Source organism: Lytechinus pictus, chromosome 10 (assembly GCF_037042905.1).
Source record: "Lytechinus pictus isolate F3 Inbred chromosome 10, Lp3.0, whole genome shotgun sequence".
NCBI classification, from domain to species: Eukaryota; Metazoa; Echinodermata; class Echinoidea; order Temnopleuroida; family Toxopneustidae; genus Lytechinus; species Lytechinus pictus.
Genome location: NC_087254.1, coordinates 31,600,912 through 31,617,856, shown reverse-complemented (window position 1 = coordinate 31,617,856; position 16,945 = coordinate 31,600,912). Strand labels below are relative to the sequence as shown.

Below are 16,945 nucleotides of genomic sequence, written 5' to 3'. Positions count from 1 at the left end.
GTACCCCCATGACTAAATAGTGTTAAGACAATTGGAAACTTTTTAGCTCTGTGTCTAACTTGCAGTGACTTAGAATACAGAGTGCTTGGAGGGAGTGACAAGCACACTTACTTTGCTAAAGAAAATAAAATGTGTCAATACTGAAATCATGTGGTTGGCAATAATAATCTTGTTGACAAAGTATAAATTAAAGAAAGAAAATAATGAAGAAAGATATTCATCCATAGAAATTTAATGGGGTACATTCAAATAATATATCTTACGACATACAAAAACCTTTTCACAAAAAATACAAGAAACATACAGGCAAGTAAGAATGCATAGATAACTTCTTTCAATAACTACAGAAATAGTGATGACCCAAAATAACCTGAAAAAATAATTTGTATTTCTATCCATGAAATGACAAATTCTTTGGATAAGCCAAGGTACCTTGTCAAAAGTCTTGTGCCTCACGTTTTAGCAGGATTCCTGCTCCAAAGAAACTATGCGTCTTTTCATTACATTTTTTCTGTATTCCTTTTTTTGTCTTTGAAAAAAATGTGAGAATTGTTATTGAAAGGCCACTTACGGATTCCCATGAGAAATATGTGTCTCTGACTTTTGATAAGGTACCTAAATATGCTTACAGTATTAAAGGAAACCAAAACAGATTTTCCCCTTTATTTTACATATTTCACATTATCTCCTCCTGACCTTGACATCATGCAGTGTGAATTATATTTTATATGTTGTGCTCGGAAGGAGGTGAGATGCAATTTGTAAGATCATAAGTAAAATCTGAAAATTTGTGTACAAAACTAATGGAGAGTTGTCGACAAAATCTATGATTCTGAAGCATGGTGGCCAATTTGAAGATCCCCATAGATATTACAACAAGATTTTTTTAAACCGTCCATAACTTGCTTATTTCACAACCGATTTTGATGAAACTTGTTTTAAAATGTTCCTCTCATTTTATTCTTTCCAATAAGATTCCTTTTTTTTCTTGGGTTTTGGTTTCCTTTCAGTGGGAAAATCACATACAGTGGAGAGAATGAAAATTAAAATAGTTCAAATCCTAAACTACTATCAGCAACAGATATTAGTAAAGGGAACTGGAGTTATTTTTTTCAACCATTAAGCTTCAAACTGTGTGGCAGTGAAATAGTTTAATAAATGGAACATATTTTTTTCAAACCTTTGATAAGAGTATTCAAATCAAATAAGTTAAATTGATATATTGTTTATGAGGATGTGTATAGTTCAAAAGTGGCTAACTTCTACACAAAAGAAAAAATATCAAAAGTTAAATTGCACTTGACTTTTGAACCCCTAGATATCAACCCCATATCAACATGAAAATTAGGAAGTGAAATACTTTTACATTCAAAATTGTTAAAATCTTCAATAGTGTACAAAATCTACATATAACATACATCTCTTACATAACAATATACAGCAGACATTAGAATAACAGTTTTATTGTTGCTTTAAAAAAACACAACCAACTCATGAAGTTTACAAATCTTTGCAACAAGAAAATTGCCCATTCATAGAGCGTTCATTTAGACACCAGCGATGTGCTATAATATATTTTTTTATAAATCATTTACAAACATTTTTTAGTAGCACAAACTGGAATAATTTACAAGCATAATTCAAGACAAAACACTAGCAACAGAAACAAAATTTACAAAAAACAGATACCCCAAAATATCAAACTCAAAAATTTCAACTTCAGTTTAAAAAAAGACAAAAAAATGTCCAAGATGGTCTGGTTTCTACCATTTTTATAAAATTGCATTAATCATCATGGCCCCGTCTTGCAAAGAGTTTTGATTGATCCGATCAATCGCAACTATGGACGGCCAGCAACGTCAACATCTATTATTCATGGTTGTTCAAAATATTTTCCAACTATGATGTATATTCATGTATTCATTGTTTTCTTGAAAACTCACTGTGCTTCTCTTTGTTTACAAAGGACATTGTGCAAATTTCCTATAGAAAAAATTATGACACTGATGGATTTCCATAGAGTTACGATTGATTGGATCGATCGTAACTCTTTGTAAGATGGGGCCTGATCTGTACCCAGTTGACCTATACAACCATCTCCCTCATCCAACCCATGAAAAATGATTATGGATGGAAATATGGAGATGAAGGGGGAGTGGGTGTGGTTCATATCATTCATTCTCCTTGGGTGGAAGAAATAACACAAGGGCCCGTATTCTGAACTCAGGTTTAACTTAGACCACGGTCTATAAACTCTGTGCTAAAATTATGGAAAGTCAAAATTTAAAAAATCATGTTTAATCTCCTATGCTTACTGTTTTGTTTCCTGTTGATTTCATAATGAAGAAAAATACTTCAGAATACTTCAGTTATCATTACCAAACAATTTGAGTGTCAAATGAGTTAATAAATTGGATGTGTTCTGTTAGGGATTTGTGCCCCAATTGGCTCTCCATAGTTAAACCACAACTTTAAATCAGGGTTTAATTTAAACCTGAGTTCAGAGTCCAGGCTAAGGGGTTTTAGAGTACCTATGTGTGGGGTCATAAAAAAAACAAACAGAGTTTTCATTTCATTCTCTTACAATCATACCTTGGAGAACCATGATAAAATTTGGTATGAATCAGTTCAACAGGGCCCGAGAAATGACCACATGAATACCTAATAAGCCCTACTGAAGCCAATGTGTTGCATTACTGGCCCGATTCTGAATGTCGAGAACCAGGTCAATATTACATTGTGCTGTGGGTATTCTTGATCATGCTCCTGCGATATATGAACAATGAAATGCAAAAGAAAGTATATAAATGTGATGTCATCACTTTGGTACTCCATCGCATAAGTGATAACGTTTTCTTAACCTCTCTATTGTACAGGAAAGGGTATTCCCTTTTTGAAACCCCAGACAGACAGCATAGACTTGATATTCAGACTCTGACTTTATGCATTCACCTGAACTTCAGGTCTCTGGTTTTAACGTTGAGAGTCAATGTAATTTTACACAGAACAACCATTTCTTCTCTCCGTTATCATACATATCTTCACCTCCATTGTATACATACATTTCAAATGAGGAGTCCATGAACTGTAAACAGCTTAATAATATCATACTATTTCTGGGCCTGAAAATGCACTTTTGAGGTAGAAAAATAATATGCTATCTTTTCTGCCATGCATGGATGTATAGTAGTTGTTTTAGAAGACTCTTTTCAAGAAAATTGTTCTATTTTTCAGAAAAATTGTAGAATCTGTAACACTTTTGATATTCCCTCACCTGTATAACCCTTGTTAATCACCATTATCACTCTCATTTGATAATAATCCAAACTATAACACAACTATAGGTACATTAGGGTCTGAATGGTAAAGACTATTAAGTAGTTCACTCTGGTGATAATCACTCGCTTCTGAAATGCAAACAAATTTAATAAAGAGCATGATTGTATACCTTGGAGTACTGCCAACGCTTCCCAGTCATGTTCAATAATAACGGTACATTTAGCATGATAATATGCGATACAAGGAATATATGGTAGGCAGGGAGCAGCCTTGCCTCAATGGAGATAGTGTATGTAAATTGGGGTCTAGAAATCAGAAATACGTTTGGGGACTTTAAAAAGAACTTTCACCTCAAATTATGAAATTCTATCTAAATAGCATGCTGGCACAAAGCCTCTCCTGCTAAGGGAACAGACATTTAGAGAAGGCAGGCAACTACTTCCGCCTTTTCGGTTAAACTACGTTTCTTGCTGGTTGGTGTGAATCGAGGTGGGTTCATAGGGGATCTATGTTAAAGAGGGATCAAGGAGTCGGAGAGATCGAGGGTATGTGGTGTTCTTAAGTAAAGCAGAGTATGCGGAAATTCTGAAGAAAAAAGAGGCCCCTGGCAGCAATACTTGACAGTGTGTAAGGGATGGGGGGTGGATAAGTTGGACAACTGATACACCTTCTGGGTTTCATTTCCTTTAAATTTGACTGACGAGGATCAGGTTAGGGTCACAGGCGGTATAAACATATTTATTAAGTGGGCCTGGGAGTCAGTGAGAATATGCAGTGTAGGGAGGTCTAAAAACGATCTCAACATTCATTATTTTTAACTCTATTGTGTGCAGGCATGGGGCGCTGATTTTTAGAGAAGTCGGCAAACCACTTCCGCCTTCTGGGTTTTATTTTATTTTTTTAAGTTGACTGATATGCATCAAGCTGGCGTCACAGGGAACGCACAGAGTGAGGTTAAGGTAGTAATTTGAGACAGTAAATGAGACAAAATGAGGTTCTATTAAAGATTATCAGCTGAAATAAAGTTTGATGATGCACAGGCATAGAGGTTCTATTGCATGGAAATGGTTCCTTGGATGACTAACTTCCACCATTTGGGTTTCCATTTCAAGGTTGAGGGATTGTTAACACAGGGTTTCAGTGCACAACGTACCAAGTGATTTCTCTGTGTACTTGATATTCTCATTAGCAAGAACAATCTGTATTCTTTTGAATTCCATGAGTAAGCTGAAAATTTTAAGAAATAAAAGCAGCAGAAAATTACTTGAGGTTTGATTTTCACCACCTCAGTTCAGAATAGAGGGTAGTTGAGTGCTAAAATGGCACAATACTATAAAATACAGGTAACTTATTTTTTCCTAAAAAGCATAATTTCACTTACATGTACAAGCAGTGACACAGTCCCAAATTATTTACTGACACTGGTCATGATTTTGAGATAAAGTAGACTTATCAAATACCAAGGATCCACATGATAATTTCATGAAATAAGAAATAAACGTAACATGGTTTCAGTAACTAATACAATGTCCCCATACTGAGAAGCCAAAAAAAAAGCTTTTGGCAATGGCCCTAGGCATTAGTCCTGTTATAAACATACCTCGATGTCAGCAGTTCCTAAAAAAAACCTCATTGTGCGTATTATTTGCATAATATGCCAGACAAAATCATTTAAATATTATCAACATTGTAAGAAAAGAACACAATGCTTGAGGCCTACAGAAGGTGAAGTGTGTTGTACCCTCGGTTGTAAATATACGTTGTAAGTCAAATAAATGGAAAATGTGACTGGGAGTAAATTTGTGCCCTTTTTCATCAAAACACCATTTACTTGATTCATAATGTATGGCTGTTGCAAGAAACTTCTCAACAATTGATTGCAGATTTTGCAAGCAAATTTACAATTGATATATTGAGTGCACCCATAGCAAACCAATATGTGCAATCGATTGCAGGATGTATGATTGACTTTGGAATCAAAACTTGACATGCAATTAATCGCAAGTTGCTTACAATGCTGTTGATACGATCAATATCTATAAATCAAGGAATCTTCAACTGACTTTTTACTAAGATTGCATTGCACACAATGATTCTTATCACAAGAACTTGCTACCAGTATTTACTCTTTCCTGTCTTGTGTACACCACTGCATGGATCCTTTCTTTCAGGAATACATGTCTACTCCAAACTCTTGGAGGTATATTACATTACAGGGGCTACTTATGTTTCACTTTGTAATACATACTATCTTTAGAAACACACAATATATGGTCCTTTCACACCTCTGCAGACAGCAATTTTCATTTACTTTACCAATGTGAAAGGATATCAAAGCAGGTTTTAAACCAGGAAAAAAAACAATACCAGGAAGTTAGGAGGTACTTGTCAAATTATGAAAACTTTTGCAGGAATTTATCCAAGATCACAGGGCTGTGTGAAGGTGCTCTACAACAATTCTAATGCAAGGGAAAAATAATGTGCATTCTCGTTACAGGATCATTAATGCGAGAATATCTGGTCAAGCAAAGTAAAGGAAATCAGGATATTTTGAGGCCAAAAATGTTCTTATATTTGACCCGTTATTTTCCAGATAAGGGAGATGTAAATACACCCTATGGTTACCTCTTCCCCTGTATGTATTATCATATCAGCCACTGAAGAAGACTTCTTGACATTGATATGAGAAAGAGAGAAGGAACTTTCCTGTGATATGATACAATCAATTCCCTGGAGTGAAATATCATGTTCAATAGATCAAATTGGTTTCATTGAGCTAGACATTCACCTAGTCTCTATGATAGTCTGGTGCTGATCAGAGTTGCTCAAAAATGTAACAATAAACATAAATGGCAGTAGGCTGAGCACATTTCTCTCTATTCCTCCCTTCTTTTTCAAAGAACAGTCAAATGCCACTTGGAATGTATGAATGTGTTTGGTCAGATTTGCTGGCTGTAGGGAAACACACATTGAAAGCAATAGCTCCTATACAAGCCAAGACAAAAAAGTTCAGTGAAATGTTGATAAATGTGGTGTGAACAGGGGCCCATCTTACAAAGAGTTACGATTGATCCGATCAATTGCAACTATGGAAATCTAGCAACGTCAACATCTAAAATTACTTGTTCTTTCAAAATATTTTCTAGAAATGATGTTAATTCATATATTCACTGTTTTCTTGACAATTCAGTATGCTACTCTTTGATTTCAAAGGAGAATGAGCAAATTTCCTAGAGAAAAAATTATGATTTTGATGGATTTCCATATACTTGAGATTGATCAGATTAATCGTAACTCTTTGTAAGACGGATCCCTGGGCCCCGTCTTACAAAGAGTTGCGATTGATCTGATCAATCGCAACTATGGAAGGCTAGCAACATCAACATCTATTATGCACGTTTGTTCAAAATATTTTCTAATTATGATCCATATTCATGCATTGTTTTCTTGGAAATTCACTGTGCTTCTCTTTGTTTACAAAGGACATTGTGCAAATATCCTGTAAATTATATCCTGAAAAATTATGACACTGATAGATTTCCATAGAGTTACGATTGATTGGATCGATCATAACTCTTTGTAAGACGGGGCACAGGTCTACACTTCACAGTCATCTTCCTATCTATCTGTCTCACACAGATGGGACACTTTGAAAGTATTGATGATTGTTGTGTGAACGTCTCTTAGCTTGATACATATCTTCCCACCATGGACGATTATCGTGTAAACGTCTCTTAGCTTGATACACATTGATTGTTGTGTGAACATCTCTCAGCTTGATAAACATCGTCCCATCAAGGATGACTGTCGTGTGAACATCTCTTAGCTTGATGGACATCTATCCATCAATGACTGTCATGTGAACTTCTTAGCTTCATACATGAAGTCTCAGGCACAATGGGATCAAGTTGTTCAGTGAAATGCATTTTTTTGCAATTCCGTCTCGTGTGAAGGATCTCCTCACCAACTGGCCGATTCTTCAAAGAGCTTGGCTGGTTCCTTAGCTGCAGCTTCTGATATTTAATTCATAGAAATAACTCGAGTTAATTTCATTACAGCATAGGAGAGGGGAAATGTGGCAGAAAAACATGAATGTATACTATCATAAAATCAGTCGTTCATGTTATGATTATACAATGTATTCTGTTTTCTCCATTTTCAAACACATGATGAGAGCAAGGAACAATATTAAAGTGAAATTTCAAGTGATTGCATTTGATAAGTAGCCCACTGAAAGGAATGGTGCAATAATTGATCATGATTTTTCTTACCTCATTGATATTTTCAGATAATTATTTTGTCAGTGTCCATAATATAAGTGGCCTATATAAAATACAGGGGACCTCATCATATTGTACTAGTATCCAATGAAAACTGTTTTGCTTGACTGGCATGCATCGTTACTTAGAAATTGGTAGGTATATTCACAGGCTACATCGGCATTGATATTCATTCTTCATTCTACAGGTACTTAGCAAATGAATGCAAGTGACGTATGAAATCATCGGCTTAGTCCCATGGCAATATTTGCATTGATAATCAATAATGAGCGATGTAAAATAATGGAAATCCAATTAAATCTGTTGGAGACAAGCTGACTCTGCCATAATATATATATATAGACCTACACATTTCCAGACACACCAGTTTGAGCATACACTTGCCATGTGTCCAATGGGTTAGCACATGAAGTAATATGAAGCAGGAATGGGCGTGGTGCAGGTTTTTTTTTTAAGAATTGAGAGGATTTTTAAAAGTGCAAAAAGTTATGATTAACCAAATGATTCCTTGCAAATTCTTCTATCAAGCATCATCAGCCAATATCAGATAAGCATGGCAGTAGACAATGTGGAAAAAAATATATATTTATGTTCTCTTTGAATAGCATGGGGGAAATAAATAATAATAATAGGCATCAATCTAGAAACATCTATTCTGAGGCGCACTGTTATTATTATCAATTGGCATTGTCTTGCTGTTTTTTTTTTTTTTGTGTGTGATTGTTATGTTACTAAGCCTAGTCAATCATCAGCAGAGGTTGTTATTACCATTATCCTCACTGTTGGCTCTGTCTAGCTTTAGGCCTCCTGAAGATGAGGTAGGTGGAGTCACACTCCTCCTTGATACAAAGGGGGCAGCACTAAAAGAACAGAATGAAAATAATCAAATGTTTGACAGAAAAAAAAAAATCATCCATATACTGAAATATTATCAATAGAGGAAAATTAACAACAGATACGATAATCATACAAAATTGTCTGACAGGAAAATATATCAGCCATGTATTGTAATATTTTCAATAGAAGGTAATGTACAACAGATAAAAAAAAAACAATCACACAAAATTGTTTTACAGGATAAATCAACCATATAATGTAATATTCTAAACAGAGAATACTCAATTTCATTAATTTCTCAACAAATCAAACAATAGAACAAGTCGGATCAGCCATATTGGTATTATGATCTGGGAGTCGGATCAGCTGATGTAAGACCATAGGACTGAGTCGGAAAGCAGCTTGTCAACTTTACATGACATTAGGCACGACTGGTGACCTATTCTTGTGCTCCATGATAAATCCCGATATAGAAGAATTACTAGCTTTTGCACCTAAGAACATGTTCTTGTCATGCATAAAGTCATGAGAAAATACAAAAAGCTATATGATACACCTTCCAGGGCATTAAAGGAAATCAAAACCCAAGAAGAGAAGCAATCTTATTGGAAAGAGTAAAACAAGAGGAACAATTTAAAACAAGTTTCATCAAAATCGGTTGTTGAATAAGCAAGTTATGGACGTTTAAAAAGTCTTGTACTTTCTATGGGGATCCTCAAATTGGAAAACATGCTTCAAAATGGCTGATTTTGTGGACAACCCTCAGTTTGTTTTGTACACAAATTTTCAGATTTTCCCCTTTATTTTACATACACCTGTATTTCACATCATCTCCTGACCTTGACATATGTGGTGTGAATCATATTTTCCCATGACATATGTTATGCTCAGAATGAGGTAATATGCAATTTTAAAGATAATGGGGGTAATATGAAAAATTGTGAACAAAACAAATGGAGAGTTGTTCCTCTTATTTTACTCTTTCCAATAAGATTGCTTCTCTTCTTGGGTTTTGGTTTCCTCTAAGTCATGAGGTATTCCTTGCATTGATACCAAATGGGGTATTTTACAATGCTATTTGTGAGGTACACATGACCTGGGGGTGTTTCATAAAGCTGTTCATAAGTTACGAGCGACTTTAAGAACGACTGGTGAACCTTTCCGACGTGCTAAACCATCGCCAATTTTTGGTGTATACCATTTATCACAAGAAAGGATCACCACTCTTAACTTACGAACAGCTTTATGAAACGGCCACCAGGGGTCCGTTGCAGAAAGAGTTGCGATCAAACGCAACTCAAAAAATCTTGCGCAACTTGATTTTCAGCCAATGAGGCACCCGTATTCGGGACTTGCGTTTAAACGCAACTCTTTCTGCAACAGACCCCTGGTGGGTGTTTCATAAAGCTGTCTGTGGGTTACGAGCATCTATACAAGCGACTTAACAAATGACTGGCGATCCTTTCGTGATTAATTATACACACCAGGGCCCGGTCTTACAAAGAGTAACGATTGATGCGATCAATCGCAACTATGGACGGCCAACAACGTCAACATCTAAAATGCATGTTTTATCAAAATATTTTCTAGCTATGATGTATATTCATGCATTCATTGTTTCCTTGAAAATTCCCTGTGTTTCTCTTTGCATAAAAGGACAATGTGCAAATTTTCTGCAGAAAAAATTATGACACTGATGGATTTCCATAGAGTTACGATTGATCAGATCAATCGTAACTCTTTGTAAGACAGGGCCCTGATTTTCATAGGTGTTGCTGTAGTTCGTAAGAAAGGATCATTCAACCAGTCTTTCATAAAGTTGTTTGTAAAGATGCTTGTAACTCACGAACGGCTTTATGAAACAGCAACCTGTTCTAATACCAAAATTTTTCCTTTGCGACAATGTGGAAGTATTTCCTTATAACCCTTTAAGATATTTACACAATAATTTTACATATGAATGCTTGTTAACATGAAGAATCTAAAACTACAAAGATAGAATTTCAACTTTAGCTGACAAGGAATCCAAATGACCAAGAACCTAACTCAGTAACCAAGAACATGTTGCAGTCATTTGTAAAGTTGTGATTAATTTACGTCAAGCTCAACAGTAAACATCACTCAAGTTGGTCACAGAAACCTGGAGGTGTTTCACAAAGATTAAAGTATGACTCAGAGTTATAAAATGCATCACCAATAGGTCAAATCATGGTTAGAGGACGTGCGCTACTGTGTATTTATCAATAGGAATGCATGTTACATTTAATACCCCCTTTACACCAAATGAAGTTCCCGCTACGAAATTCAGAAAGAAACCTAAGACATGGCGCCAACTTCGGTTGATTTTCTTGAATGATGTGAAATTTTCATGTGTCGTACGTCCACGCCACGTCATGGTGAATTTCATGTTGCGTGTGCGGTGTTCCCACTAAGTTTATTCAGCATGCAGAAGCGGTCCATGCTGCGTCAAAACGGTTCCTGCTACGTTCTGACTACATCCAGCAGATTATGCGACTTGTTGTGCCTCGTCTATTTGGACGTAGCGCCAACTGATACCCCCATTACACCAACGCTACGTCCATGCAGTTCTCGCTGTGTCAAAGAAAAATGACCATGATGCAGTGGGAACTGCTACAGCATAATGAGGGCATAGCGAGAACTGTCATAGACATGGCATAGTCTGCATAATCTTCGGAGCCCAATTTCCCGCCACATGGTATTGACAATGTCCAAAGTCCACGTAACGGGAGCGCCGTCTGAATAATGCGTAGTGATGACGCAGAAAGGACCTACTAACAACGCCATCTACGTAGTATAGATTTACCGGGCACAGGGAGAATGTGGCAACAACTCTGTCCATGTCAACTGTACTGCAACTACACGGCCACCACGCACACCCAGTTGGCGCTATGTCCAAATAGATGAAGGTAAAACGAGTCGGGCAACCTGATCGATGTAGTCAGAACGTAGCAGGAACTCTTTTGACGCAGCATGGACTGCTTTTTTGCGCAAGATAAACCTTGTGGGAACTTCACAAGGAAGTGGGTTGGATGTAGCATGCATTTGAGAATTTCAAAAATGTTTTTGAGAAAATAAAAAAAGGTTGACATCACGTCCTAGGTTTTTTTTCTGAATTTCAACAACGTAGCAGGAACTTCTTCTGGTGTATAGGACGTAGCGACAACTAAATGTGCTTGGCAGCCGCGCAGTAGACATGGACAGAGTTGTTGCTCGTTGTTGGACTTTGAACAAGTTTAAAGTCCACATAGAGGAAAATAGGTCTTCAGAGATCATGCAGACTATGCCACGTCAATAACAGTTCTCGGCATGCTCTCAGTACGCAGTAGCAGTTCCCACTGTGTCATGGTCATTTTTCGTTGACGTAGCGAGAACTGCATGACAAAGCGTTGGTGTAAAAGCATGACTTTAAATCACCGACAAGTCTTTGTGAAACACCCCCCCCCCCTGGTCAGTACAAATGATCAAACTGTAATTTCTATTGGTGGGCTAACAAAACAATTTCATAAAAAAAATCCCAATTAACTCACTTTGGATCCATCTGTTTATGCTTCTTGGCTGTGCTTGACATGAAACTGGCAACCTCTGGGTCAAAATCGCACGATTGGTCCGGAGACTCATCTAGAACGCGCTTCTTTCCGCGAGGGCTTTTTGGTGTCTTCGCCTCGGCAGAGGGCGTTTCCTGGAACGCAGGAAATGGAATGAAATCTCCAGCCATATACTGTGATTTCTTGTAGTCTGAATAGGGTGTTACTTGATAGAGGGAGCTCTTTTCGATGGAACTCTTAACTGTCAAGAGAAAATTGTCAGAAGTTATGTGGTGTAATAATAATATGATATAAAATATCATAAACATCATCAAAATTAGATGGAATATTTATCACATTACATTTTATTTTTCATAATGTAATCCTATTTTCACAAAAGATTTAATTTATCAAATAAGTATAAGATAAAAATAAAAACCTAATCAAGCATGATCTTTATCATCATCAGAATCAGCAATATATGGAATAATAATAGGCCGTTCTTGTATAGTGCATATCATACTATGATATAACATCCCTATGCACTTCAAAAGGACTTGGATTTAGAAGGTAGTCCACTTGTCTTCCAGTCGCTTCTCCAAAGACACTTACTACAGACGAGACAACTTTGAGGGCACGCTAGAGATAGAGTTGGATCACAAGCTACGTATTAAAGATTGGACGTATAGTATGAATGTCAAATGATCTTTTAAATATATTCAAACTAGGTGAATTGACCAGATTGTTACAGGCATGATAACTCTGGCTGAAAGAGTGTCCTTTGAAGGACAGCAGAAGAATTAGTAAACCTGAGGGCACACATCAAGATGAGACAGAGCATGGTTTGGGGAAAATAGATATATAGAAAGTTTCAGTCACAGTAATCTTAAAGTTCTTTGAATTAGCTACTGAATAACAATGTCTTCATTCTAAGCAATTTAAAACAAGCCAAAAGCGATTTTGTGTCTCGCCCACTTATGAAATAACCAGAATTATCGTGATTTGCGAGGGCACGCAACAGAATTGTATCGAACCTTTGACCTTACCATGTGACCTCTGACTGCAGCATAACATGTACAACGCCTAAGTACATCTACCATCCAAGTTTGGTTGAAAAGTGACTTACGGTTGCGGAGTTAGGTGTCATAAGAGAGTCTTGCATGTAAACTTTAACATTGACCTGAAAATGACCTTTGACCTTACCATGTGACCCCCGACTGCAGCATAACATGCAGGTCCCCCAAGTCCATCTACCATCCAAGTTTGGTTGAAAAGTGACTTACGGTTGCGGAGTTAGGTGCCATAAGAGAGTCTTGCATGTAAACTTTATCGTTGACCTGAAATTGACCTTTGACCTTACCATGTGACCTCCGACTGCAGCATAACATGCAGGTCCCCTAAGTCCATCTACCATCCAAGTTTTGTTGAAAAGTGACTTACGGTTGTGGAGTTATGTGTCATAAGGTTTGTGACGGACGGACGACAGACGACGTCAACATTTGGATCCCTAAGTCTTGCCTTCACCTCTGGTGGGCGAGACAATAAAAATATATATTGATAAATAGTTTTGGGCTGTCTTTTATCAACAGAGAACTAATCTTTCTATGATTAATTTCAAGTTGTATTGGAAGAATCGAGTTCCCAGGCAACAGACAAATTCATCCTAAACAAGTGAGTTAAATGAGAAACAATATTTTTATTCTAAATTCTGAGATATTTATACCTCAAATAAAATATTTTAGGAACTACTGAAAATTTTTTAATTTCTAGAACCTTAATCAAAACAAATTGTTAAAAAAAATAATAATAATTAATAAATCTATTATACATAACAGCACTAAATTTAAAATAAGCAGAAAAAGGGTAAAAACTATTACCTTGTGATGCTCTGTCTTTCTTCATTAAGCCGACCATAGCTGATGTATCATCAATCCAACTAATCATGATGTTACCAAATGGAGTGAAGAGATCATAGAGGTCAACAGATTTCCATTCCGATGGGAAGCGCACGTGGAAGATGTGATCCCGGGAAGGTTGCACTGAAGGAAATTAATCATGATAATTCATTTATTACTTGGTAGTGAAATTAATAGCATTCTTAGTGGAGTCAAGGGATTAATGTTGTAACATTTAATGTCGTAACATTTAATATTTAAGGGGGGATTGATGTTACTACCTCTAAAAAAAATAATAGAAAAGGGATAGAGGTATTTTTACTTGGATCTTGTAATGAAGTGGGTGGGCATGGAGGCACTACAATATGAGATAATAGAAGAATTTAAAGATAACGGTATTATTTCCAATGCTACATCCAATGTATAACAGAGTATAAACATGACAGTAAAAAAACCCATCAAAATAGTAAATGACATTAGAATAATTTCTCATAAATATACTTTACCCCCCAAAAAAAAAATTAACAAAAAACAGGCCTTAAAGTTGACATGATTTATTCTTCAATTGAATAATGAGTTACATAACTCAGCCACCTTTGGTTATGGTACTCTTCTTTCTCCTTCCTTACTGTTTCTTGTTCCCCCCCCCCCTTCTAAAATCATGGGGCTCAATTGGCCCCTGTAGCCCCCCCCCCCCTCCCCTGATCCATATACAGAACAATAATGGGAGTAACCATCAATGGCCAATTGAAGCACTACAGGTTTTTGAGAATGCACATTATAACATTGGATGAAAGGGATGGTGGTAGGAAGAAGGCATTAATATGGTATGAATAATGCACCAGAGGGGGTCTTTTATACTTTTGTTTCCCCTGCATAATTTCCAAAGAAAAAACGGTATTCATCCTTTGATAAAAGATTTCATTTTAAGAAATGAAGTATGTCATGTAAGTTTTGTTTCTATACAGAGTAAATTCAGTGTAGAATTTACAGTTGTTTATATTGTTCCCATGGGAAGAACGAGTTCAAATAAAATGGTAGCCTTGCAGTGGTCACAAAAAAAGAGTTTAGATCAAGTTAGTTTTGACACACAGACGATATAGCACATAGATTTGCACCTGAGAACTCTTAAAGGATATACGTGTATTTGTAAATCAATTTGATCACTGAACTATTTCTAGAAGATTTTTTTGTCAGCTGTCTATATACACATAAACTTAAGAGAGTGTATAAAATGCCAGCTAAATAATAAGATGGAGACGGGCAGAATAATAAATAAATAGAATGAAAAATACCTAAAACCTGCAAACAACCTTAGAAGTTTTGCGACAAACAGGATCAGAAGAAAATATAATTATATAAACTAGGTGGTGTGTCATGAAGCTATTTGTAAGTAAGGAAAGACTATAGGATCATCTGGTAACCCATTCTTGGATGCAAATCAGATGCCTAACGTTTTTATTCCAATCAGCTGAAGATAAAATCTGGGCCCTGTTTCATAAAAAACTAGTTATGATACCAAATGAATGATATCTATAACACATTTACCATCAGCCAATCAGATTGAAGGATTTCAGTAGCTTTAAACTGTTATTGCTAACTGTTACTTTTTTTTACTATATCGAGCAAAGAATATTTTTCCTGGTATCGCATCGCAATTTGCTCCACATTTTTGAAAGACTGCTATGCATAAAGTCTTTTGTATAGCATATTTTTACATAGGACTGTACATTACCTAGTTGAGAGCTTTTCTCTTATGACCAAAATTGCTATTCAAGTTTGTAAAGCAAAATTATTCCCTGCTGAGTTTTATGAAACAGGCCCCTGATCTCTCAAGATTGAAATTCTTGTTGTCAACAATTACATGGATGCAAAAATCATATTTTGTCAAACTTTGATTAGGCTTAAACGAAATTCACATCCACTGTGTTGCAACATTAGGGCATCTCATTTGGAACAAGAATAGGTTGTCAGTCATACTACATGTAGTACATAAAACCATGCAATACTCATGAACAGCTTTATAAACCACAATCTTGTTACTTCATGAGCTCTATCAAACCAGACTGTAGGATGAATACAAGTGATTAGGTTTAATTGGAGTATGACCACGAACAAATACCAAAAATTATTTCATGCATCCATAGATATATAGAGCAATGTATTCAGTGTATAAAAAATGACAGCAGCCATGATGAATTATGGTAATAAATCTATCCAAATTAGGGCATCGAAAAGGAAAAGGGAATGTATTGTTGAATTAAGATAGACAAAGCTGTTAGAACACATATCAGTATTAAAAACTTCATGAAATAGCAATTGATGAAAGTCTAGGTGTGGATACTTGTAGGTACAGTATTTTTGTATCATTTCATGAGTTAAAATGTGTAAGGAGTCTAAGGACAGGGGTGTGAGTGGTCATTGAAAAAAAGCTAAAGAGTGTTGAATAAGTCAGAAACAGAAAGAGCTCCCATACTTTTTGTACAGATGAAAACCAAAAATAAGCTTAAATTAAGTTGAAAATCAAAACAAAAAATATCTGAAATCAGCTAAAAATCTGAACTCTCACACCCCTGTATAAAAGTAAATTGTTGGGTAAAAACCTAAAAATTGTGAAAATTAATTTTAAAAATATAAAAACTTACAATCAGGTCCATCTAAATTCAAGTATGGCATGTCTGCAATTCTGTGTAGAAATAACCTGTACAAAGATAAAAATAGAGGGAAAACAAACAAAATTAAATGAAGATGATATACAGTGGTGCTCAAAATTGACTGAACCCCACTAGAAGAGAAACATATATTTAAAGTGTTCAAGTTCTGCCATGTTTTATATATATACATGTGATAAAATATTACATTCGATAAAGTTTGTTTCTCTGGGCTGGCAAAGCATTGTAGTGCTGTTGTCTACATTCAACACTCAGCATGAAGGAGTGCATTTTGTAGCAGGGTTTACTATAAACTTTTGAGCACAACTGTAATCTTTGTATGTGTAATTCATACTAAGAAATCATGTACATGTGACAACAAAATGATTAAAAATTAAATATATGGGTCCAATCTTGTATCACATATTTTAGTTTCTTCTTATTTTTATTATCTGCCC

At 35.9% G+C, this 16,945-nt stretch overlaps 1 protein-coding gene across 1 annotated transcript; it reads right to left on the bottom strand.

Moving 5' to 3' along the window:
* Positions 1-216: 216 nt before the first annotated feature.
* Positions 217-16,535, bottom strand: LOC129270490 (uncharacterized). Its single transcript, XM_064105825.1, has 5 exons — positions 16,482-16,535; positions 13,819-13,980; positions 11,945-12,203; positions 8,328-8,419; positions 217-7,292 (listed from the first exon to the last, which is right to left on the bottom strand). The coding sequence occupies exons 1-5, from the start codon at positions 16,510-16,512 to the stop codon at positions 7,240-7,242; spliced, it is 597 nt and encodes a 198-aa protein (XP_063961895.1). The 5' UTR covers positions 16,513-16,535; the 3' UTR covers positions 217-7,239.
* Positions 16,536-16,945: the final 410 nt, after the last annotated feature.

Excerpts from the sequence above, each read along its gene's own strand:
- LOC129270490 (XM_064105825.1), bottom strand. The coding sequence starts at position 16,512 with ATGCCATACTTGAATTTAGATGGACCTGATT. Across the intron at positions 13,981-16,481 it reads GAATTTAGATGGACCTGATT|TGCAACCTTCCCGGGATCAC; the intron begins GTAAGTTTTTAT and ends AATTTCCTTCAG. Across the intron at positions 12,204-13,818 it reads GAAAGACAGAGCATCACAAG|TTAAGAGTTCCATCGAAAAG; the intron begins GTAATAGTTTTT and ends TTCTCTTGACAG.